This window comes from Ranitomeya variabilis, chromosome 1 (genome assembly GCF_051348905.1).
Source record: "Ranitomeya variabilis isolate aRanVar5 chromosome 1, aRanVar5.hap1, whole genome shotgun sequence".
In the NCBI taxonomy this organism is placed as follows: Eukaryota; Metazoa; Chordata; class Amphibia; order Anura; family Dendrobatidae; genus Ranitomeya; species Ranitomeya variabilis.
The window spans coordinates 442,061,998-442,088,790 of NC_135232.1; the positions used below are offsets into that span (position 1 = coordinate 442,061,998).

General features: G+C 44.4%; 1 protein-coding gene across 1 annotated transcript in view; it reads right to left on the minus strand.

Annotated features, from left to right (window-relative positions):
- Positions 1 to 26,229, minus strand: part of SLC44A1 (solute carrier family 44 member 1) — a 153,257-nt gene extending 127,028 nt beyond the window's left edge. The window contains exons 1-2 of the mRNA XM_077249395.1: positions 25,789 to 26,229; positions 6,420 to 6,509 (exon numbers count right to left, since the gene is read on the minus strand). Coding sequence (XP_077105510.1) covers positions 6,420 to 6,509; positions 25,789 to 25,812 — 114 coding nt within the window. The 5' untranslated portion in view covers positions 25,813 to 26,229. The remainder of the gene's footprint in view (positions 1 to 6,419; positions 6,510 to 25,788) is intronic.
- Between the last annotated feature and the right edge of the window lie 564 nt (positions 26,230 to 26,793).

Below are 26,793 nucleotides of genomic sequence, written 5' to 3' on the forward strand. Positions count from 1 at the left end.
GGGTTAATAGCAGCGGTAACGGAGTGCGTTACCCGCGGCATAACGCGGTCCGTTACCGCCGGCATTAACCCTGTGTGAGCGGTGTATGCGGGCGCCGGGCAGTGAGTGCGGGGAGTAAGGAGCGGCCATTTTTTTCTGGACTGTGCGCGTCGCTGATTGGTCGCGGCAGCCATGACAGGCAGCTGCCGAGACCAATCAGCGAACGAATAACGGTGACAGAAGAACAGACGGAAGTTACCCTTAGACAATTATATATATAGATAATAACCAGGCTCTTGCCCACCTGATATCAGCTCTCAGATGTCTGCTTTTTCGTGGCTGGTTATTAAAAATTCAGGCGATACAAAGTAATTTTTATTAACTCAATACGTTACAGGGAATCTGTGAGGTGATTTTTTTGTACTAAATTAATGGTACCCTGAAATAGGGCTTGGGCAGCCCTTTCAGGATATGTAGAGTTTAATGGTTCACGTCTCTGGTATACTTTCTGTCAGCACCGAAGAAGAGAGTCGCACACTAGCTAGTTAAGCAAGTGTAAATTCAAAACGAATATTCACTGCTCTCCACGCCCACCATCCAGAGGGATTATCCTCTGCTTCCAGAGGAGTGTGCCGAGCATCGCGTCACCAGGTTTTATGCAAGATGCGATGCGGCCGGCCAATCACAGTAATGCCAGTAGCCAACATGGCTACAGCATTACAGTGTATGGCAGGCAATGCCTGCATGTTTGTTGGCTATGAGCTGTGAAAAATTGGAGGCGGGGACTCAAGTATGGCGCTCAAACACAAGCAATACTCAAATGAGTAACGAGCGTGCCCAAGCACCCCGATCATCAATCGAGTATCGAGCATACTCACTCATCACTACTGCATATCATTCAGGTCACAGAATCAGGAGCCTGCTAGTATCTATGGGATCACAAGCGCCAAACCATCACGTGTCTAAAAAATAGTATGGATATTCCTGAACTGATTTTCATCAATGAGGGCGTAAGCAAATATTACATTTCTTGAACAGTATAATGCCTATTATCTAATAGGATTTTGGGTGTGACGAGTATTGCTTCATCTGAGATTCTGGGATGCTGTTCTGCAAATGCAAATCGTGCACATGAAAACATCTTGGGGAAATAAATGAGGGTTCTGAAATCCTTATAATGTGATTTTCCTCATTAACCTTTGGGGTTGTATGAAAACAGCAGGAAGAACGCTTTTCTGCTGTAAAAACTTATCAGGAACAACCAGCCATACAGACGCTAAGCAGCATCAATGGCTTGCAGATCTTGTCTTCAAATGAAGGCCAACTGTATTTACTGGGTATGGCCTAAATCCGTCTTCTAGTAATAGATAGGCACAAGCCATGTTACTCTTCTCAGGATCACATCCATTAAAAATCCAAACAATAAGCAGGCTAGCCCTCTATTAAAAGGGCTTTCACACGGAGATGATTTTTTTCAGTTGTGTCCGGTCATATTTTTCTATTTTTATTGCTTATTTCAGTAATTGAATATGAAAGGGAAAAAAGAAAATAAAAAAGTGAAAAAGAAAGTCTTGTGTCAGAAAAATAAACATTCGGGAAAGTCAGAAAAATTTACTTAGCGTACTTTACAGTCACAAAGACCTAAATTCATGAAATTTAGTAGAAGGTCACATATAGACAGGACACTTTGGTAATGTAGCAGCAATGTGTAAATGCACTTTGGGTTTTAAAAAGCTTTAGAAGGGGATTTCGGGGATTATCCAAAATTGTTCCTCGGGTAGGGAAAATATAAGAGTTACATACCCCTTACATTCTGTGCCACTCCAGTGGTCTCCACTGGGACCAGAAGTGATGACTAGGGTTGAGCGAAATGGATCGGTCAATTTCATAAGTCGCCGACTTTCGGCAAAGTCGGGTTTCGTGAAACCTGAGCCGATCCCAGCATGGGATCGGCCATGCGGTCGGCGATCTTCGCGCCAAAGTCGCATTTCGTATGACGCTTTAACCGCCATTTTTTCAGCCAATGAAGGAGTGTGGGCAGCGTGATGACACAGGTCTTGTCTTGCTTTCTGTGGCGTCACAGGGGGTGGGGGTATAAACGCCATCTTACCGTTTTGGATGTATCGATTTACACACTGTCCGAGGAGAGGGAGAGGGAGAGGGAGAAAAGAGAAGAAAAGAAAAAACTTTTCACAATAATCGACCGATTTCACACGATCCGACTTTCGAGAATGTGCCGCTGCTGTGTACTGTGTAATGGCTGTGTCTGACCATGCAGGAACATGGTCTGATCATACCACAGCTCCTGGGCGGGGGAAAAGCAAAAGGGAGGATACAGATATTACAGCAGTGGATTGCAGCTGATTCTTTTTGTGAGGAAAAACATTTCTCATCTTGTTTAAAACAGGTTTTACGTCACAGAAAGTATCAGCTGTGATCCAATTGCTGTCCTGTCTGTATAATCCTTTCTTTATTTTAAATCAAAGGGGGTGTTTCCAGTGAGACATGTAATGACTGACAGTCTGCTCTTCTGACCTACATATCTGACATTGGTAACGCTCCTCATTTAAAATAAACTCTGGAGGCAGATTCTGAAGGGAGATCTATGTTCGGAGTACAGCAGGATTTACTATTTTTTAAGTTCCTGTCGACTACTAGGACAACCCCTACTTAAAATATCACAACCATGAAACCACGAGTGCCGACACCTCTGGAACGCAGCCGACACAGGAGGAGAGTATAGTTTGTATTATTTTATTGGGGCCGAACATTCAGGCTATGTGCACACATTACGGATTTCCTGCGGATCCGCAGCGTTTTTTACCGTGCAGAAACTCTGCAGATCCGCAATGATTTACAGTACAAATTAAATCAATGAACAAAAAAAAAAATGCTGTGCTAACGGTGCGGAAAATTTCGTGCGGAAAAGAAGTAGCATGTCACTTCTTTTGTGCGGATCTGCAGCATTTTTGTACCCATTCCATTATAGAAATCCACAGGGGTAAAAACTCAAGAAATCCGCACAAAATCAGCAGTAAATCCACAGCAAATCCGCATAAACGCATCAAATCCGCACCGGCGTTTTCTTCCAAGAGATGCAGAATCCGCACAAAAAATTCCACAGGCTAATCTGCAACGTGGCACATAGCCTCAGTTTAAGAAGGGGTTTTCCTAATAGTCGACAACGCCTTTAACGGAAGAGCTGCATTGGTCATTTAATACGGATTTCTAGCCTCCTAAACATTTTGGAAAAGTTCCCAGCACAGCAAAATTGTAAAATCAGCTTTTTTAACATTGCTTTGCCAAGTATTATAATTAACTGGACTAGTCCAAGAGACTTCTGCTCAGCGCGGACCAGTCCAGTCCAGCGCAAATTGACGGATCTACAGGGCCAGTCTGCCACTGTTCTAAATCCTGCAAATGCATGGTTACAACCATGAGTCCGAGAATGCAAAACAAACTTCGGCCTTTGTTATGCTACCTTGGTATCATATTGAGCATGCACCCAGAGGATTGAACACTTCCCTCTGCGAGCTTACAGGCTGGCAAGATCGTGGCATGTACTCTAGGCAGAAGTTCACTGTACAGGTCTGACGTCACAGCTGAAAGTCACACATTTATGGGTTTTAGTGAACACTGAAAAGGCAGAGACGTCAATCATGCCTCCGTAGGTGTGACATCAACCAACTGGCTGTGTTCAACTGGCCGCACTAAGCGCACACCTCTAGAACTAGTCCAATGAATTATAACAAGCCACAATATTAACAACTTGATTTTACAATTATGTTGGGAACGTCACCTATACATTTAGGTTTCTAGAAATCAGTAAAAGTGGGGTGACCTATTGTAACTTACCGTTGACTGGTAGAATTTAACAATTTTTAAAAATATATATTTTCATTGGTTAGTTAGCATAAAGTTACTATGCTTCCGTACTCTGTGCCCCAGTCGGAGATCACTTCATCCAGAGTTGCTCACATCAATAGTGCCCAGGACAGAGCAAGTGGAAAGGACCACATTGCCCAAGACTCCCACTCTGGTCTCCGGTGGTTGCTAACACTTACAGAGGGTATGTTTGATGCTATATTAATTTACACATTTATTATGCCAATTGATATCTATAGGATTCCCTACACTGCACCAGAAACTAAAGCAGTCATTTACTAAGTATAGCTGACAACGTCAAAGCTTGCTTCATGAGTAAATGTGTAAAACGTCAGGCGACACAAGCGTAGGCTTAGTTTTCAGCTTGTACAAGTTGCAGCCATCCAAGATGAGCCTTTTGTTATTGTCAAAACATGTTAACATGCCAACCTCCAAATGAAAGGCATATCCCAGAGAAAGCTAATTATTTGTCTTCTGAGCAGCAAACAGAAACAGAATCTGAAAGCGCTGTATGCAGCTCTACAGTAATTGGCATGCTAATTAGGACTTCATGATCACTACAGAAATACATGTAAATACACATGGGCTGATGGTTCCTCCTTGGCAATCTAGAAACAAAGCTACAGGTTCACAATGTAAACCACATACATTATTAAATAGATCTCCTAAATCTGACAAGGATGATGCATTTACCATATATACTCGAGTATAAGCCGACCCCCCTAATTTTGCCACAAAAAACTGGGAAAACTTATTGTCTCGAGTATAAGGCTAGGGTGGGGAACGCAGCCGCTACCGGTAAATGTCAAAAATAAAAATAGATACCAATAAAAGTAAAATTAATTGAGACATCAGTAGGTTAAGTGTTTTTGAATATCCATATTGAATCAGGAGCCCCATATAATGCTCCATACAGTTCATGATGGGCCCCATAAGATGCTCCATACAAAATACGCCCCGTATAATGCTGCACAAAGGTTAATAATGGCCCCATAAGATGCTCCATAGAAACATTTGCCCCATACAATGCTGCATAAAGGTTGAAGGCCCCATAAGATGCTCCATACATTGTGGCCCCATAAGATGCTCCATACATTCTGGCCCCATGAGATGCTCAATACATTATGGCCCCATGAGATGCTCCATACATTATGGCCCCATGAGATGCTCCATACATTGTGGCCCCATAAGATGCTCCACACATTTGCCCCATATGCTGTTGCTGCGATTAAAATAAAAAAAAAATCACATACTCACCTCTCTTCGCTCAGGCCCCCGGCACTTGCGATAGTCACCTTCCACGTTCCACCGCTGCGCGCTGCTCTGTCTTCCATCCTCTGCACTGACTGTTCAGGCAGAGGGCGGCGCGCACACTAATCGCGTCCTTGCGCCCTCTGACCTGAACAGTGCACAGCAGAGGACGGAAGACCGAGCAGCGCGCAACGAGGAAGGTGACTATCACGCAATGCTCACCTCCCCCGATATACTCACCTGCTCCCGGCGCGGTCCCTGGCAGCGTCTCACTGTCACATGGTCTCCAGGAGCCGGTGGCATCTTCCTGTGTTCAGCGGTCACGTACCGCTCATTACAGTAATGAATATGCGTGCATATTCATTACTTTAATGAGCGGTACCACGTGACAGCTGAACACAGGAAGAGCTGCCCGGAGACCATGGGACATGCAGGGACCGCGCCAGGGACCGCGCCAGGAGCAGGTGAGTATGTGACAGCCGCCGCTCCCCCTCACCCGCCGACCCCATGCCGACACTGACTCGAGTATAAGCCGGGAGGGTCACTTTCAGCCCAAAAAGTGGGCTGAAAATCTCGGCTTATACTCGAGTATATAAGGTACTTTGAAAACACATGTAAAAGTGATTGTATAATACTGATGCGCATTTTATAAGTCCAGATACAGAATGAGAAGTCCAAGTGTATGCAATCTACTCACATACAGCCTGCCTGACAGCTGCAGCTTGTACTGAGTAGTGCGAGGTCTCAGCAGGGAGGAGGGACACTGAGGAGCTGCTAATGAGATTTTGCAAAGCAAATGTGGTATGATAAGAAATAATCTATGCCGTTTGCATTGAGAAATTTGACAACATTTGTACATCATTAACCTGTAGAGGTTTTTACCACATAAAACCATGTGTGATTTTCTAGAGGTACTGTCAGTTACTATTGATCATTTCATATCTTATTTATTTGGGTCAGAATTTTTTTTTCTCTGAGTCCAGATCTGCCATGCCACCTTGTTCACAAAGGGCAAGCACAAGGGGACAAGAACAAGTATCATTCATGCTCAGCATTCTTCCTTTTACCCAAAACTTTTAATTTAAAGTACCCAATGCATCAGGCTTTCATTCTCACCTAATAGTATGCAATGGACAATTGGGGAGAAGGAAACAACTGACAAAAATAAACTGATTTTAGGAAGGTTTAGTAGAAGCTGTTAAAGCTAAATGTTAAATGTGTCAGCAGTATGTCCAATGACAATTATAAAGAATGTATAGAGGAAAACAGAGACAAGATAGAGGAATCGGCATTGAGCTACTCACCATCCCGATACAGAACAGGATAAACAGCAGCAGCCAGGGAATGTCAGTACAACTGTGCTCCTCCAGCGGCCTCCAGTCCCGCTTAGAGTTCTAGAACAAAAACACAAAATCTTCAGAACGTTCTCAGAAAATCATTGCAAACATCCAGAGAATCTTACTAGATGCTAGGAGACTGGATTCACACATCTATGTGTCGTGTTCTGGTGCACGGGCCGGCGGTAGATCTCCTGACCCAAGCTTGTCAGCCGAATACATCCCTATGATGGCTGTTGAGTTCGGGAGACCCGCGCCCGGTAAGTGCAACACGGACGTGACGCTCAGATGCTAAATATGTAGCGGTTACTAGAATGTCTGCCCCCTGGTAATAAGTGCCGCATTTTCAGCATGTAGCAATAATAATAAATGTAGGACACAGAGCTCCACAAAATATTTATGTTTTATATTTGGGGCTAAAAATATTTTTTGATATTTGGTTTCAGCAAAAAAAAAAAAAAAAAGCATCCTTTGGCTTTTAGGGGCTGTTTCCCTTCTAATTTAACTTTGACCTGTGTTCATAAATCAGCTTAAAGTAAGAAGTTAGAGTTAAACTTTCTCATTGGATTGTCAGAATGAGCTCACTCATGGATATCCAGTTAACCCATTTTTCAGCTAGGAAGATCGTGGAACACAGAGGTTATAGGAAGGCAAACTCTGCCATTTTTTTCACAAAACCCAATTACAAAAAAAAAAAATTTCTAGTGAAAAAAAATATGCCATTAAGAGAAAAATTAAAATTGGCCTCAAAAGGTGGATACTAAACCGTGACAGTTTTTCTAACGTGCCCTATATTCCTGGGCACTGTACAGGCAATACAGTACATAATTCTGTACCAATACAAATAGGTGCTTCTCACAAAATTAGAATATCATCAAAAAGTTAATTTATTTCAGTTCTTCAATACAAAAAGTGAAACTCATATATAGAGTCATTACAGAGTGATCTATTTCAACTGTTTATTTCTGTTAATGTTGATGAATGATTATGGCTTACAGTCAATGAAAACCGAAAACTCATTATCTCAGTAAATTAGAAAAATTAACAAAAACCACCTGCAAAGGCTTCCTAAGCGTTTAAAAAGGTCCCTTAGTCTGTTTCAGTAGGCTCCATGATCATGGGGAAGACTGCTGACTTGATAGATTACCAGAAGGCAGTCATTGACACACTCCACAAGGAGGGTAAGCCACAAAAGGTCCTTGCTAAAGAAGCTGGCTGTTCACAGAGTGCTGTATCCAAGCATATTAATGGAAAGTTGAGTGGAAGGAAAAAGTGTGGTAGAAAAAGGTGCACAAGCAACCGGGATAACCACAGCCTTGAAAGGATTGTATAGAAAAGGCCATTCAAAAATTTTCACAAGGAGTGGACTACTGCTGATTCATTGCTTCAAGAGCCACCACACACAGTTGTATCCAGGACATCGGCTACAAGTGTCACATTCCTCGTGTCAAGCCACTCATGACCGATAGACAACACCAGTGTCTCAGTGGTCCGAGATGTTGTTTTCAGATGAAAGTAAATTGCATTTCATTTGGAAATCAAGGTCCCAGAATATGGAGGAAGAGTGGAGAGGCACACAATCCAAGCTGCTTGAGGTCTAGTGTGAAGTTTCCACAATCAGTGATGGTTTGGGAGCCATGTCATCTGCTGGTGTAGGTTCACTGTGTTTTATCAAGACCAAAGTCAGTCAGAACAGCCGTCTGTTCAGAACAGCCAGGAAATTTTAGAGCACTTCATGCTTCTCTCTGCCGACAAGCTTTTTGGAGATGGAAACTTCATTCTCCAGCAGGACTTTCCTCCTGTCCACACTGAAAAGTACCAATACCAGGTTTAAAAACTGTGCTTGATTTGCCAACAAACTCACCTGACCCTAACCCCACAGAGAATCTATGGGGTATTGTCAAGAGGAAGAGGAGAGACACCAGACCCAACAATGCAGACAAGCTGAAGGCTGCTATCAAAGCAACTTGGGCTTCCATAATCATCAACATTAACAGACATAAATACTTGAAATAGATCACGGTTTGTAATGACTCTATATAATATAGGAGTTTCACTTTTTGTATTGAAAAACTGAAATAAATTAACTTTTTGATGATATTCTAATTTTGTGAGAAGCACCTGTAATTAGGACAAAAACGTGGCTGAGTAAGAAACAGACTAATATATTGGGATACATGACTCTGCGTGGTAGGCCAATCTAACTAAAAAAGCAAAGGAGACAGTAAGTAAAGGAGAAGCTGCACACAAGGCAGCAGTGACAGGAGGGTTATAGTAGAACCTAAGAGAAACGTACGCTGTCAGGGATTTGCAACCATAGTACGTGCAAACGTGGCCTAAGATTTAAACTTGTTTTTGCTTTACGTTGAATAGAAAATAGATGTACAGAGAAAAATATCAAAGTAACATCATATCAAACAGATCACGATAGAAAGCTATACGTTTTGTAAAACATCTATATCAATCATATGAAACATCTTCTCAACACCAGAATTTTATTGTTTTTGTTTTTTTTAGACTATTAAAAAGTACAAACATTGCACCTTGTAAAATTCATCAACACCACCAGCAGCCAGGTATCCACTATCAACACCACGGAATGAAATAATGGCTAGTCAATATTCAAGCTACTAATGTACTCATTTGGGTTCAATTACAGCTTCTAAACTCAAGCTGTCAAAGAAAAGGAGCCATTTGCTTTATTGGCTCTGACTTTATTAGCACAGGGGAAGAAAAGGTTTCAGGGTAGTCATTTTGAGTTACAGAGGCAGACAAGGAAGGCAGTAGTAAATACTTCAGAGTACACACGTAGTGAGCTATGGTGGAGGTACAATGGACATCATACAGAAAAGTAATAATAGATCTGTGATACTCAGAGTGACAGACTAACTTCCAGCGCATTTTCGAAAAGGTACTCCGATTGGTTCTATTAGTAACATTGACACATACTCTGAAAATGTGTTCTGACAGACTCGAATATACAACAAGTAATATTTCTTTGTACAGGACTACAGAAAAACAAACATCTGTAGCCACTAATCCACTGGACGTCGAGTTAAGGTACCTTCACACGAAGCGACGCTGCAGCGATAGCGACAACGATGCCGATCGCTGCAGCGTCGCTGTGTGGTCGCTGGGGAGCTGTCACACAGACCGCTCTCCAGCGACCAACGATGCCGAGGTCCCCGGGTAACCAGGGTAAACATCGGGTTGCTAAGCGCAGGGCCGCGCTTAGTAACCCGATGTTTACCCTGGTTACCAGCGTAAAAGTAAAAAAAACAAACAGTACATACTCACCTGCGCGTCCCCCAGCGTCTGCTTCCTGACACTGACTGAGCTCCGGCCCTAACAGCACAGCGGTGACGTCACCGCTGTGCTTTCACTTTAGGGCCGGCGCTCAGTAAGTGTCAGGAAGCAGACGCTGGGGGACGCGCAGGTGAGTATGTACTGTTTGTTTTTTTTACTTTTACGCTGGTAACCAGGTAACTGGTTACCAGTGTAAAACATCGCTGGTATCGTTGCTTTTGCTTTCAAACACAACGATACACGGCGATCGGACGACCAAATAAAGTTCTGGACTTTATTCAGCGACCAGCGATATCACAGCAGGATCCTGATCGCTGCTGCGTGTCAAACTAAACGATGTCGCTAGCGAGGACGCTGCAACGTCACGGATCGCTAGCGATATCGTTACAAAGTCGTTTCGTGTGAAGGTACCTTTATTCTTACTGATACATCTAGATCACATCACAATCAAGAATAAGCCAGGTCTTCACTCTGACCGATACTATGGAGCTACTGATAACGAGAAGATTACTTACATGTTGGGCGACAACTAGTGGCTACCATCACAGCTCTAATGCTGGCCATACATAATATATAGTATGACCACTTTCCACATTTCAATTAACTATAGTTTTAAAATGGTGCATAATCTGCCAGAGAGAATTGGGCACATTATGCAAATTGCACTCTGATCAGAGATTGAGCCGAGTGTCAGCACAGTGTGATCAGATTCTCTCGGATGGGAGATTCAGAGCACACTGTGAGAAGATGGAAAACAAAATGTCTCCATCTTCTCCATTGTGCGAGTCTGTGGAAATCGGACTGCATTCAGCTGTCATCTGAGTGCAGTCCGATTCTTGGCCTTTTTTCAGCGAATATTAATGACAACACCAACATTTTTTCTCCACTCATGGTTACTAGTTGGGTGAACCATTTATTATCAAACTACTGTGTTTTCTCTTTTTAAATCATAATGACAACCCAAAACATCCAAATGACCCTGATCAAGAGTATGACAGTGCATTTTCCCACGGTCCAGAGGTCACCACAGTTCAGGCTGTGAGGGAGAGCAGGCTCAGTGACGTCACCGCTAGTCACTGAAGCTCCGCTCCCAACATCTCATTCACCAGTGGTTTTCAGCCGGGACGGTCACATCTTACCACCGTCCAGGTTGAAAACTGGATATCCCCCAGATATGGATTACTGCATGGGACACAACGATGGGCAGGTATGGTATATTGGTGGTTTATTATTTAACTTTTATTACAGGAGATCAAGGGTGTCACTGGGATTAGGCGTTTAAATAAAAATGGAAAACTGTATTTAGTCTTATTTCAAATAAAGGACTTTATTCTGGCTGTGTCTTTATTTACAACTATAGGATTAGTAATGGAGAGGTGTCTTATAGACGCCTTTCCATTACTAATCTGAGGGCTTGATGTCACCCGAAAGGTGACATCAACCCCACAACTATTACCCCACCACTACATGGCAAGTGGGAAGAGCCAGAATTGACGCATCTAATAGATATGCCTTTTCTGGGCAGCTGCGGGCTGCTATTTTTATTATGGGGGGGCTAATATCCATGGCCCCTTACCAGTCTGATTATACCAGTCCCTAGCTGTGACCTTTAGGAAGGCTGGTTGTCAAAAATGGTGGGGACCCAATCCCATATTTTTTAATTATTTATTTAAATAATTAAAAAAAGCGTGAGGACCCCTCTATCCTTAATAACCAACCTTGCTGAAGCTGACAGCTGAGGTTTGCCCTCAGCTGTGAGTTTTGTCTGGCTGATTATCAAAAATAGGGGGGAACCCATGCCATTTTTTTTATTATTTATAGTGCACGAGCGGCAGATGAAAACTCCCATCTGCCACTCCTGCTCTCACTGTAATTAGCGGTAGCAGGTGTCAGATGATGGGAGCAACTGTCCCATCAGCTGACACCAGTGACCGGAGGTAAAGTTTATACCTCGATCACAGCTGAGTGCTCCCGCTGTCTTCCGACAGCATGGGAAAAGCGGCTGTCTAACCGGTGAGGATGATTTCCCCGCTGATCAGAAGCGGCATTTGCTGTGCTGTCATGCACATGACAGCATGTCAAACACTGTAATGTCGGACTCCCCATTCAAGTGAATGGGGTTCGGGTCCGCTGTGCTGGATGATAGGCTGTATGGACGCATCATGCAGCCTGCTATCTAGATGTAGCAGAGCCGAGTGTGACGTCACATCCTGCTGTCCTTGACTTTTCTGCAGCAAAAAAAAGTCAACCTGCGCATTCGCAGCGTTTTTTCACCATCCATTCAAGTCAATAGGTGAAAAACGTTTAAAGAAGTGACATGCTCTATGTCAAAAAAACACTGCAATGCACAAAATCCTGATGACAAAAAAAAACCAGTGTGTGTATGAGATTTTTGAAATCTCCAAGGCTTTGCTGGTACTGTAAAAAGCAGCTGAATATTTGCATAAAAAAATGCAGCAAAAAAAAAAACACAGCAAAAACGCCCTGTGTGAACTTACCCTTAGGCTGCCGTCACACTATCAGTATTTGCTGAGCCATCCACAAGTGACTGAGGTCCTCCAGCTTGTTGACAGGTGCCGTCATCACTTCCTGTGCCGGCACATACCTTGTGGTGGCCTGCGCAAGGAGGGTGACCTCAGGTGAGTATGAGCTAGGATCTCACAAGCTGCAGGAAGGATTTTATCATTTACTGTACACGATCTATGTTGGAAAACTGCTGATTTGTATGAGAAAAACAGCTCAGACTGCCATAATGATGTAACGTTAGGCGTGGCCTTTTGATTTTTTTTTTTGTTTTCCTAAAACATTGCAGCCTTAGGCTAAGCTCACATTAGCATTCAGGGGCTTTGTGGAGGGCTGCATACTTCCTCCCTTAAGCTCCGCCTACTTCTGCATACTTGTGTATGCGTCCTGCGTACCAATCTTTCACATTGGGTACGCTGGACATGCAGATGTATGCGGATGCGTTGTTTTGACGGGTCCGCTGTCTGCACAAAACGCAACTTGTTGTATTCCCGTGCGGTCGGCGGGCACGTCAAAACAACGCATCTTCATATATTGCATGTCCTGCGTACCCAATGTTAAAGATAGGTATGCAAGAAGTAGGCGGGGCTTAACGGAGGAAGTACACAGCCCTCCGCAAAGCCCCCGAACGTTAATGTGAACATAGCCTAAGGCCACATTCACACTAGCAGTATTTGGTCAGTATTTTACCTCAGTATGTATAAGCCAAAAACAGGAGTGGAACAATTAGAGGAAAAGTATAATAGAAACCTATGCACCACTTCTGTATTTATCACCCACTCCTGGTTTTAGCTTACAAATACTGAGGTAAAATACTGACCAAATACTGATAGTGTGACGGCAGCCTAAAGCTGAGATCTAAATCGCTGCAATCGTGGCAAAAAAAGAAATTAAAAAAAAAAAAGAATGATTTTGTTAATCATAGCAAAAACATTGCAGGTTTAGTGCAATCAGGACAAAGAAACGTGCCGAGGCCGCATCAATAGTATGTGCCTCAGCTATGGATCCCTTCTTTTATACGCCATACATCATGGCCCATTGTGCGATATGTATAACCAGAACACAAAATGCTCCACTTGCTCAATGCTTTATGGTTCTCCATTACTAGTCTAAACCAGATCTTACGCAGTCATGGGAAATTTGAGGGATATTTTATTTTTGCTTCAAGTATAATCTATAGCTATTGATATGCCTCATTTTAGCCTCTTTCACACATTGTTTCAGCATTTTTAGATTATTAAGGCCAGGGTCACGCGTGAATATGGGTACAAAAAAAAAAAAATCGATATACAGGTCCTTCTCAAAAAATTAGCATATAGTGTTAAATTTCATTATTTACCATAATGTAATGATTACAATTAAACTTTCATATATTATAGATTCATTATCCACCAACTGAAATTTGTCAGGTCGTTTATTGTTTTAATACTGATGATTTTGGCATACAACTCCTGATAACCCAAAAAACCTGTCTCAATAAATTAGCATATCAAGAAAAGGTTCTCTAAACGACCTATTACCCTAATCTTCTGAATCAACTACCGTAATTAACTCTAAACACATGCAAAAGATACCTGAGGCTTTTAAAAGCTCCCTGCCTGGTTCATTACTCAAAACCCCCATCATGGGTAAGACTAGCGACCTGACAGATGTCAAGAAGGCCATCATTGACACCCTCAAGCAAGAGGGTAAGACCCAGAAAGAAATTTCTCAACAAATAGGCTGTTCCCAGAGTGCTGTATCAAGGCACCTCAATGGTAAGTCTGTTGGAAGGAAACAATGTGGCAGAAAACGCTGTACAACGAGAAGAGGTGACCGGACCCTGAGGAAGATTGTGGAGAAGGACCGATTCCAGACCTTGGGGAACCTGAGGAAGCAGTGGACTGAGTCTGGTGTGGAAACATCCAGAGCCACCGTGCACAGGCGTGTGCAGGAAATGGGCTACAGGTGCCGCATTCCCCAGGTAAAGCCACTTTTGAACCATAAACAGCGGCAGAAGCGCCTGACCTGGGCTACAGAGAAGCAGCACTGGACTGTTGCTAAGTGGTCCCAAGTACTTTTTTCTGATGAAAGCAAATTTTGCATGTCATTCGGAAATCAAGGTGCCAGAGTCTGGAGGAAGACTCGGGAGAAGGAAATGCCAAAATGCCTGAAGTCCAGTGTCAAGTACCCACAGTCAGTAATGGTGTGGGGTGCCATGTCAGCTGCTGGTGTTGGTCTACTGTGTTTCATCAAGGGCAGGGTCAATGCAGCTAGCTATCAGGAGATTTTGGAGCACTTCATGCTTCCATCGGCTAAAATGCTTTATGGAGATGAAGATTTCATTTTTCAGCACGACCTGGCACCTGCTCACAGTGCCAAAACCACTGGTAAATGGTTTACTGACCATGGTATTACTGTGCTCAATTGGCCTGCCAACTCTCCTGACCTGAACCCCATAGAGAATCTGTGGGATATTGTGAAGAGAAAGTTGAGAGACGCAAGACCCAACACTCTGGATGAGCTTAAGGCCGCTATTAAAGCATCCTGGGCCTCCATAACATCTCAGCAGTGTCACAGGCGGATTGCCTCCATGCCACGCCGCATTGAAGCAGTCATTTCTGCCAAAGGATTCCCGACCAAGTATTGAGTGCATAACTGAACATTATTATTTGATGTTTTTTTTGTTTGTTATTAAAAAACACTTTTATTTGATTGGACGGGTGAAATATGCTAATTTATTGAGACAGGTTTTTTGGGTTATCAGGAGTTGTATGCCAAAATCATCAGTATTAAAACAATAAAAGACCTGACAAATTTCAGTTGGTGGATAATGAATCTATAATATATGAAAGTTTAATTGTAATCATTACATTATGGTAAATAATTAAATTTAACACTATATGCTAATTTTTTGAGAAGGACCTGTAGACATACGAGGACTTGTTTTCTGAGGGATGAACTGGAAAATGGGGAGAGAAAAAAATCAAATGCCGTGAAATTGTGAGGGGAATAAAAAGCAATCCTGCCACTGTTTTCGTATAGGCTTTATTTTTATTGGAGTTCTTTCTGTGCTAAAAATGACCTGGCAAAATGATTCTCCGCTTCAATATACGATTTCAGATATCAATTTTTTTTTAAAAATTTTCTTGAGAAATAAGGTGTACAAATTATATTTTGATTGCCAGTTTTTTGGAACATAGAAGTGCAAACAAATGGAAGTTCTGGCATACCAATATTTTTTCTTTTCAGTATTTATCGTACGGTTTAAATAACTGTGCATTTTTATAGATTGGACACGTCAATTCCAAATGTTTTTTTCACATTTATTTTTCAAGGGGAAAAATTAGCATAATTTAACCCCTTAATGTCCGAAGCATTTTTCGTTTTTCGCTCCCCTCCTTCCCAGAGGCATAACTTTTTTATTTTTCCGTCAATATGGCCATGTGAGGGCTTATTTTTGCGGGACAAATTGTACTTTTGAATGACATCATTGGTTTTACCATGTCGTGTACTAGAAAACGGGAAAAAGACTCCAAGTGCGGTGAAATTTAAAAAAAAAGTGCAATCCCACACTTGTTTTTTGTTTGGCTTTTTTGCTAGGTTCACTAAGGGCTAAAAACTGACCTGCCATTATGATTCTCCAGGTCATTACGAGTTCATAGACACCAAACATGTCTAGGTTCTTTTTTTATCTAAGTGGTGAAAAAAAATTCCAAACTTTGCTAAAAAAAATAAAAAAGAAAAAATTACGCAGTTACCCGTAGCGTCTCCATTTTTTTGTGATCTGGGGTCAGGTGAGGGCATATTTTTTGCGTGCCGAGCTGACGTTTTAAATGATACCACTTATGTGCAGATACATCCTTTTGTTCACCAGTTATTGCATTGTAATGCTATGTCGCAGCAACCAAAAAAACGTAATTCTGGAGTTTTTAATTTTTTTCTCCCTACGCCGTTTAGCGATCAGGTTAGGCCGGTTTCACATTTGCGTTTGTAGGAGCTGCGGAGGGCTGAGGTCTTCCTCTGTGAAGCCCCGCCCTCGGCCGCACCTCCGCCGCTAGCTCCGCCTATTTCTGCATGCGGCCGGCATGCGGCCTGTGTACCTATCTTTAACATTAGGTACGCAGGTCGTGCCGTTGTATGCGGATGCTTCCGCGTGCGTCGTTTTGACGATGCGGCGACCAGCGTAGGACGCAGCTTGTAGCAATTTCTTTTTTTTTCCACATCGTCAAAACGACGCATGCGGAAACATCCGCACAGCCGCACGACCTGCGTACCTAATGTTAAAGATAGGTACACAGGCCGCATGCAGGCCACATGCAGAAGTAGGCGGAGCTAGCGGCAGAGGTGCGGCTGAGGGTGGGGCTTCACGGAGGAAGTCCGCAGCTCCTACAAACGCTAGTGTGAAACTAGCCTTAATCCTTTTTTTTACTGATAGATCGGGCGATTCTGAATGCGGCGATACCAAATATGTGTAGGTTTGATTTTATTTTTATTGTTTTATTTTGAATGGGGCGAAAAGGGGGCGATTTGAACTTTTACATTTTTTTTTTTTTCCACTTTTGCCATGCTTCAATAGCCTCCATGGGAGACTACAAGCTGCCACAACTTGATCGGCTCTGCTACATAGAGGCGATGCTCAGATCGTAGCAATCTGGCATCAACAACCATAGAGGTCTCAAGGAGACCTCTGGTTGTCATGCCGATGCATCGCTGACCCCCAATCACATGATGGGGGTCGGCGGTGTGCACATTTCCGGCCATCTGTCCGGAAGCGCTTGTTAAATGCCGCTGTCAGAGTTTGACAGCAGCATTTAACTAGTTAATAAGCGCAGCTAGATCGCGATTACGCCCGCGCCTATTGCGGGCACATGTCAGCTGTTCAAAACAGCTGACATGTCCCGGCTTTGATGCGGGCTCACCGCCGGAGCCCCCATCAAAGCGGAAGTTCTGCCATCGGACGTACTATTCCATCCAATGGCAGAAAGGGGTTAAACATTTATATTTATTTTTCTTACACTCTTAGGGGACTTGAAGCTGCATAGGTTTGATCGCTTACACTGTACTATATACTGTAGTATAAACACAGTATTACAGTTTATACAGAAATTGTGGTTTGCCTATGGCTGAGCTTACCAAATACCTTGTCGTCACCAAGCCAAAATCAGAACTTTGCAGCAAACTGTGAAAAAAACCTGTTTGGTAAGATAGGACTCATGGAGAAACTAGTGTACCTTAAAGTAGTTTTCCCATGTTCTAAAGTGATTGCCGCATATCTGCCGTCACTTCATGTCTTGATAATGTATGAAACAAGCTAGCTGTAAATTAATTAAAATATTGTTTTACCCCCAAAATTCTCCTTTAGACAAGAGCAATGAATACCAGAAAGTGAGAGAAAGAACGTTCCAGCACCTATAGTGTTGGTAAAGTGTTGATTAGGAGGAACTGTCCATTCAAAAATGGTGAATAGCAAGTTATAGAACATGAAAAGAAAACCGGATTTGATTTTCTTCATGTGGGATTTATTTATCCCAAATATTGTTAGCCGTCTGGTACATGAGGCTCTCCATTCACAGCAGATAAAAAATACAAAGCTTTACAAGACTATAAGCAGAGTGATATACCAAGAAGCCGCGCTGACGCATTTATTTCCTTTAGAGATTTCCTTAAGACAGCGGGAATCAATGAGAAGCATAAACTTCAATAAATTCACAGTACTCTTGTAAATGTTAAACCACTGTAAAAATAATGACCTGCCATGGAGGCTCCAGAGCCAGAATGATGAGATTTATCCAAGAGCAGTAATACTGGGGGAACCGCTGCCTGCTCTGAAGACAACCATATGTCACCGCTGTCTACACTTCTGTAGACTACATCTGTGCAACGCGTGCTTTTACACTGACTACCTGCACCATGTTTTCTATGTCACCCACAAGATTGGGGCGTGCTTCCATATATGTTAGAACAGATGGCAGTCAGTCTTCCTATTGAATCACTGGACATCCAGCTACTTACTGCAGGACAAGCCGGACTTCTCCAGTCAATCAACTGGCTTAGCGGTGATGTAGACGGTACGAGACAGATGACCCAGCGATTGGCTGCAGCGGTAACATAACGTCACCAAAGCCCAGAAACAGAGAGCTAGGGAAGGAGCCGCAAAGGGAAGGAGTAAGTAATGTTAACTGCTATATGAATATTCATTCTTCAAAACCTCCTTTAAGGTCCTATTGGGCCAATATAATACAAATACAGCAATAGCACAGTTTTTATGTTTTGAAAAATAAACTTTTTTAATTGGAAAAACATTTTTATGCATTTTATTCCTATTGTGAAAACTTTTTTTTTTAATGAATCTTTATTTTTTTCAGCCTTACTGGAGACTTCATGTTGCAACCTTGCAATTGCTCATGTAATGCTTAGAAATACTCCGTAAGCCAAGATACTGCCCATCTGTAAGAAACGGACTGCATTTCCTATGTAATGTCCCGTTGCTTGTTGTAACCACTGCAGTTGTGAATAGTATTGCGGTCCTGCTATAAACACCAAGAAGTGATCACTTATCACACCCACGTACCCAACTGCCATATAAGAATGGAGGCGAAGAGGTAAGCCAATCCCTGCAATAGCAATCGTTCTTCAGCACGTCGTCAAAAGGATTTCCAGAAATTAGATACTGATGTCATATCCTTTAAGGGCTATTCTAAAAACAGTAAATTATCCTCTAGTCACAAGATGGGAGATAACTAATCACTTGGGATCTGCCTGCTGGAATTCCCAGAAATCCCTAAAACGAGGCTCTAGAGCCCAGGAATCAGTGCCCATTTCTGAGCGTTGCTGGGTAGGTCACAGTGGTAAGCCACCCACAGATCGGTACGTAATCCTCCTCATCATGGACCCTAGAGCTAGAGAACATACTACTATGGGAACGACCCTTCAACTAGCACCTTTAGCAGCAGTCCACCCAGCAGCGGACACGGAACAGCGTGGTGTTCCGCTCAGTACAACTTTTACATCTAGCTGATATCTTATCTGATCGGTGCAGGCGCCTGGAATCAGACTGCCACAGGTCTGTATTAATGAACTATTTATTTGAGTGTTTCGTGAGTTTCAAGCTAAATAAGCATTCTTCCACAAAATACATTACATCACACCTTTGTTGTCCCATGGCACTAGCACTCCACCCTTTTCCATTAACCGTACTTGTATTTGTAGAGGAACAGAAACAGTGATTAACTGCTACCAGGACCACACCCATAGCAAATACCTGTGGCCGACGCAAGACTCTTATGTCAGGCTTTAAACTGAGAGACCAATTGGTTCTCTAGTAAATACTATACTAGGATAAAGAGTGCTTGAAATCCAGCGGTTCACTCCACTTGATGAAGAACGACACACACACAAAAAAAAAAAAAAAAATACATGCTTATAGCAACTAGCAGGTTGATAAAAACCATTAGGCTGCCGTCACACTATCAGGATTTGGTCAGTTTTTTACCTCAGTATCTGTAAGCCAAAACCAGGAGTGGGTGATAAATGCAGAAGTGGTGACGTGTTCCCATTATACTTTTCCTCTAATTGTTCCACTCCTGGTTTTGGCTTACACATACCGAGGTAAAATACTGACCAAATACTGCTAGTGTGAATGTGGCCTTAGGCTATGTTCACATTAACGTTCGGGGGCTTTGCGGAGGGCTGTGTACTTCCTCCGTTAAGCCCCGCCTACTTCTTGCATACCTATCTTTAACATTGGGTACGAAGAACATGCAATATATGAAGATGCGTTGTTTTGACGTGCCCGCCGACCGCACGGGAATACAACAAGTTGCGTTTTGTGCAGACAGTGGACCCGTCAAAACAACGCATCCGCATACATCTGCATGTCCAGCGTACCCAATGTGAGGCTAGTTTCACACTAGCGTTAACTGCAATACGTCGCAAATGCGTAGTTTTGCCGAAAATACGCATCCAGCAAAAGTTCTTGCTGGATACGTTTTTTCGTCATAGACTAACATTAGCGACGCATTTGCGACGCATTGCCAAACGTCGCGTCCGTTTTGCGACGCTTGGGCGTGTGGTAGCGGACCGTCGGGAGAAAAAAACGTTTTTTGCTCCCGACGGTCCACTTTTTCCGACCGCGCATGCGCGGCCGGAACTCCGCCCCCACCTCCCCGCACTTCCCCGCACCTCACAATGGGGCAGCGGATGCGTGGGAAAAATGCATCCGCTGCCCCCGTTGTGCGGCGGAGACCACCCTAGCGTCGGGAACGTCGGCCCGACGAACAGCGACGGGTTGTTCCCGACGCTAGTGTGAAACTAGCCTTAAAGATAGGTACGCAGGACGCATACACAAGTATGCAGAAGTAGGCGGAGCTTAAGGGAAGAAGGATGCAGCCCTCCACAAAGCCCCTGAATGCTACTGTGAGCTTAGCCTAAGGCTGCAATGTTTTAGGAAAAAAAAAAAAAATCAAAAGGCCACGCCTAACGTTACATCATTATGGCAGTCTGAGCTGTTTTTCTCATACAAATCAGCAGTTTTCCAACATAGATAGTGTACAGTAAATGATAAAATCCTTCCTGCAGCTTGTGAGATCCTACCTAGCTCATACTCACCTGAGGTCACCCTCCTTGCTCAGGCCACCACAAGGTATGTGCCGGCACAGGAAGTGATGACGGCACCTGTCAACAAGCTGGAGGACCTCAGTCACTTGTGGATGGCTCAGCAGTCAGGTGACTAACTGATCATTGGATCTTTTTCTGATGCGCGGTTCTAGCCACCTGACTGCTGCAGCCTTTCATAAGTCACAGAAGTCCTCGCTTCCCGTGCCAACATATACCAAGTGACAGCAGACAACCCACGCCGGGACTCAGAAGGGTGACAGAAGGCACGTAGGATTTGTTATTCTTACAGAATCCAACCCCTTTTCGCCTAAACAACCTTTTAAAGAGGGTTTTCCACCTGTACAATTTTCTTCAGAAGCCTGTGAGATGGTCATCCTCACCCTAAGGCTGCCGTCACACTATCAGTATTTGGTCAGTTTTTTACATCAGTATTTGTAAGCCAAAACCAGGAGGGGGTGATAAATACAGAAGTGGAGCATATGTTTCTATTATACTTTTCCTCTATTTGTTCCACTCCTGGTTTTGGCTTACAAATACTGAGGTAAAATACTGACCAAATACTGATAGTGTGACGGCAGCCTGATAGATTTGTGGAAGGTGTTGCGTAAATTCACTTCAGTTTTCCAGGGTATGAATGTTACACAACACTACGCTATTTTTCACCTTTTGGCTTTCATACGTTACTACTAACGCTGCGTAGATCAGGCACCGCGCTGCTGCTTGCATGAGAGTAACTGTCAGTGGGCTGTAGCTGCATCTGCCGAATCCCAGACCCGCTGGTGTCGGGACTGTGGAGAAAGAAGGGGAAAGGAAAAAACAAGGCGCGGACATTTAAGTACATTCGCACCTTGGACCCTCCTCACTCTCTATATGGCAAGGCTCACCCAGTCCACAGCTTTTTTTTCTTGCACACCTTAACTATAGTGCCCACACTTAATGCCCCCCCAAGTCTCATACGAAGCACCAGTCCTGATAAACCTGCCCCAATGAGACTTAAATGGGTTCTTCACTACCATGAGATTGATGATGAAGCTAGCCATAGGATATATCTTCAACATCAGACACCTTCACTGATTAGCTGCCAACAGTGCCCAGATGTAACAGTGTACTGGGCAGTACACCACCTCTACGTCTCACCATTCATTGAGCGCTACCGAGCACTGCAGATCAGTACACCGAACTCACCAAGAGATGAGACGTCACCTGCTCTACTCACCTCCCAATGTGGTGTTGAGAAGTGAAGGGCTAACCCTTTAACTAAAAAGAAAAGAGTAGCCTTTTTTGGCTGGATAATCTAGAAAAAATGTAGGTAATACGTCCGATACAAGTGTGACTATATCACTATTTATAAGAAAGTGACAATATGGACGAGTAGGTCCAGGAAGGCAAACATGCACAGCCATGTCGCCAAAATCAATGGCAGCACTAAGCGCTCGATTATTGCATTTGCGCCTTTAAATTATGCCTTTTTTTATTTATAGACCGCTGTTTTATACTTTACTTGGTGGCTTTTTTATCCATGTTCACCATTAGGGGCACAATTTGAGGCTTCCAGATGTTTTCAGCTATTTCATCAATTGTGACTTTATAACGAGTTGCTAAATTTTAGAGCATATGTATTCCAATTCCCAACTGTAGTGATTTTTATCCCAGACAGACAGAAGAGCCCGGGTGTACAAACTTATGATGGATGACCTCTGACAAACCCAGAGAAATGAATTTGTCACATGGATTTAGGTCTTTCTGGTCAATTAGACCTGCATCATAACCCTGGACCAGACGTCAGTAAGAGGACAATAAAACTTTCATACTGCTCACCTACGAACTCCTCCAATATTTACTGCCGCAACTGCTTCTCCCTTTCCCATATTGATGGTTCTGCTTCTTGTCACTTATCTTATTACTGCATTATTCCTGTGTCCTGTTGTGTATAAACATGTGACTCCACATTTTCTGTTATACCGAGCCTGATGAAGGGACGTGAGAAGTCTTGAAAGCTGCCATTTGTTACCATCTTCTCAGTCATTAAAATGTATCAACTACTGAGAACTCATACATTTATATTTTAGTAAAGATTTAGGAAACATTTTTACAGCTCCACATCAAAACTGAAATCACAAATATCACACGGAATAAACACAGAGCCCCAATGTAAGAGACACAAGAGGGAAGGACACCGTGAAAAACATTGGAGACAATGGTGACAGCAGCTCAGCGCTAAAGTGGCATTTTCACTATCTAGAGTGGTGATCCATCTCTCCTGGTGACAGGTGGGTACTGACGGATGCTGCCCTCTATTCTCTACCTGGGAGCTCCAGACAGCCAGCCCAGCACTACGTGCCAGGTAAGTCCCACAGGAGAAGGGATGTGTCACTGCCTGACAGCGCTGGGTGGGATGCTCAGCAGGCTTACAGTAAATCCTACATGACCTGGATTTCAGAGCAGCGACCTTACAGGCAGAAGCGCATCAGCTGATCCTGACATATATGATCACTATCCGCACCAAAGGTATAAGCTAGCCAGATCGAGCAGAAACCGCAAACCAGTGCTCAGCCAGAAGTAGTACGTCTCTGCATGGCACAATGCAGCCTGGCATTTCAGCCACCAATATGAAGGCTCCATATCTGGTAAACCATTACAGGGCAGAAACCTTCATTTTGTAGTTGTTAAAACTTTCACAGTGCATCAATTAGTTCCCGCAGGGCAGGAGTCACCGGTACGTGCTAGCAAGACTTGGCATGTAGAAAACACAGATTCCTGTATCTATCCAGTACATCATGAAACTTGATGATGACACCGATTTACATGCAGCCAGAGTGTAAGGTTGGCATCATCCTGCTAGATCCAGGGCACATGTTCACCCTACCCAGATGGGCATGTAAGGGTATGTGCACACGTTGCAGAATCCCTGCGGATTTTGTGCAGATTTCACACCTGCAGATTCCTATTATGGAATAGGTGTAAAACGCTGCCGAATCCGCACAAAGAATTGACATGCTGCGGAAAACAAATCGCTGCGTTTCCATGCTGCAGATTTGGTTTTCCATAGGTTTACATGGTACTGTACAACGCATGGAAAACTGCTGCGGATCCGCAGGGCCAAATCCGCTGCAGATCCGCAGCAAAATCCGCAACGTGTGCACATAGCCTAACAGAGACTGCTGCAGCTGTGCCAAACATGTCACTGTGCAGTTACAATTGGCACAGTGCTCCCCATCCAATAAACCATAAATAAGCTGCATGTTTACACAAACATGATAACTATGGCATAAGCAATTTCCTCCACACTAGTACAAGTGGCATGTTCGTGCCATTCGCAGGTGTCCCATAGTGAGTCAGCTGGAGCCGTCGGGGTGGCACAACACCAATCTGTCTCTATTATAAGGCTTCATTCACACAAACCGTCTGCAGTTTATAGTTCAAAGGGAATGGGTTTTCATAGATTCGATCCCTATAGAAAGATCTGGAATTATTTATGGCACTAATATACAGCTGAGCATGAGCGAAGACAGAGACGTCTGAATAGAAATCATCCACCTGTCACATTTCTATAAAAACAGGACCACCGGCCACTACCAATGGTGCTGGTCAGAACCAGTATACAATCAGGACCATCTGACACCACGAATGGAACAGGTCAGAACAGTTGACAATTAGGACCATCGGACACCAACAATAGCACCGTCAGGACCAGTATACAATCAGGAGCACCAGTCACTACCAATGGCACCAGTCAGGACCAGTATACAATCATGACCACCGCCCACTTCCAATGGCACCAGTAAGGACCAGTATATAATCAGGACCACCAGACACCACCAATGGCACCATCAGGACCAGTATGCAATCATGACCACCGGATACTACCAATGGCATCAGTCAGGACCAGTATACAATCAGGACCACCGGATACTACCAATGGCACCAGTCAGGACCAGTATACAATCAGGACCACCGGATACTACCAATGGCACCAGTCAGGACCAGTATACAATCAGGACCACCGGATACTACCAATGGCACCAGTCAGGACCAGTATACAATCAGGACCACCGGATACTACCAATGGCACCAGTCAGGACCAGTATACAATCAGGACCACCAGTCACTACCAATGGCACCAGTCAGGACCACCGGATACTACCGATGGCACTAGTCAGGACCAGTATACAATCAGGAACACCGGATACTACCAATGGCACCAGTCAGGACCAGTATACGATGAGGACCACTGGCCACTACCAATAGCACCAATCAGGACCAGTATACGATGAGGACCACTGGCCACTACCAATGGCACCAGTCAGGACCAGTATACGATGAGGACCACTGGCCACCATCAGTGGCACCAGTCAGGACCAGTATACGATGAGGACCACTGGCCACTACCAATGGCACCAGTCAGGACCAGTATACGATGAGGACCACTGGCCACCATCAGTGGCACCAGTCAGGACCAGTATACGATGAGGACCACTGGCCACTACCAGTGGCACCAGTCAGGACCAGAATACGATGGGGACCACCGGCCACTACCAGTGGCACCAGTCAGGACTAGTATACGATGAGGACCACCGGCCACTACCAGTGGCACCAGTCAGGACCAGAATACGATGGGGACCACCGGCCACTACCAGTGGCACCAGTCAGGACTAGTATACGATGAGGACCACTGGCCACTACCAGTGGCACCAGTCAGGACCAGAATACGATGGGGACCACCGGCCACTACCAGTGGCACCAGTCAGGACTAGTATACGATGAGGACCACCGGCCACTACCAGTGGCACCAGTATACGATGAGGACTGTAGTGGGAAGCTGGCCGGATGCAATGAGAAGTTTGCCAGCACAGTACCAGGAGAGCACAGGGGCAGGACATGCAGCATCGGTGGGACCAGGGCGCCTCACCTGCGTGCTCCCACAACAGCCCATGGTGCAGCAATGGTGGTGTGCCCGCAGGGTACCTCTTCTGTGATGGCCTCCTGTGGCAGAGAGATGCGGAGCTCCTATAGGGCACGGTGTGGGATGAAGAGAAGGAATGGAGGGGAGAAGGAAAACACACTGGAAACAATAAAAAGTGAGCGAGACGAGGCGGCAGCGGAGACGAGGACCGCAGTGCACACAGCCGCGTCTGACCACAACGGCTGTCTCCTAAGGGGAAGACGAGTCCCATCTGCTGCGCCTGTCACAGGCTGCCATGGTGCTGCTGCCAGGGGGAGCTGGGCACGAGAGAGGCCAGGGGCGAAGGGCGCTCTTCTCTGCGCTGCCTGCTGTCTCCCAGTCCCCGGTGTCTAGAACGGCTGGGTCTAGAATGGAGCTGCTACTGGCAGGAATGCCGACGTAGGCGTCACGTGCTGCAGGCCCATCACGTGACTTCTTTGCCTTCCTATTCAGTGCACGGCTTGGTGCTGTGGTCTGGTGGCGGAGGGGTTAATGTGCTGTACTGGCCGAGGAACTTGTGGGAAGAGTGGCGGCACCGGGAGAAGGGGCTAGTCCTCGGTACTAGCGGCACCCACCGTCCGCAGGTTCTGAGGTGCCCTAATATATCGCCGCTCCACGGTGTAGGGAACGTGCACACAGGGACGTTCAAAAATGACGTTTACTAGTGGAAACCACCTCAGGAGATGCTTGGCCTGGAAAGCCCCACAAGAAATAGCATTGTGCACAGGGGTGAACCTAGCCACACTGCTGCCTGAGGCGAACTTCAAAACAGCGAGCCACCCCCCCCCCCCCAACACATATACAGTACAGCCCCCCCATACATTACATGAGTGATAACTATTGTCCATTCTACAACAGGTCATAAATCAGACAGTATAGTCCTCTACAGTATTCTGGGCACCACAGTGCTCCATACAGAATAATGAGCCCCTTATATTGCTCCATACAGAATAATGAGCCCCATATATTGCT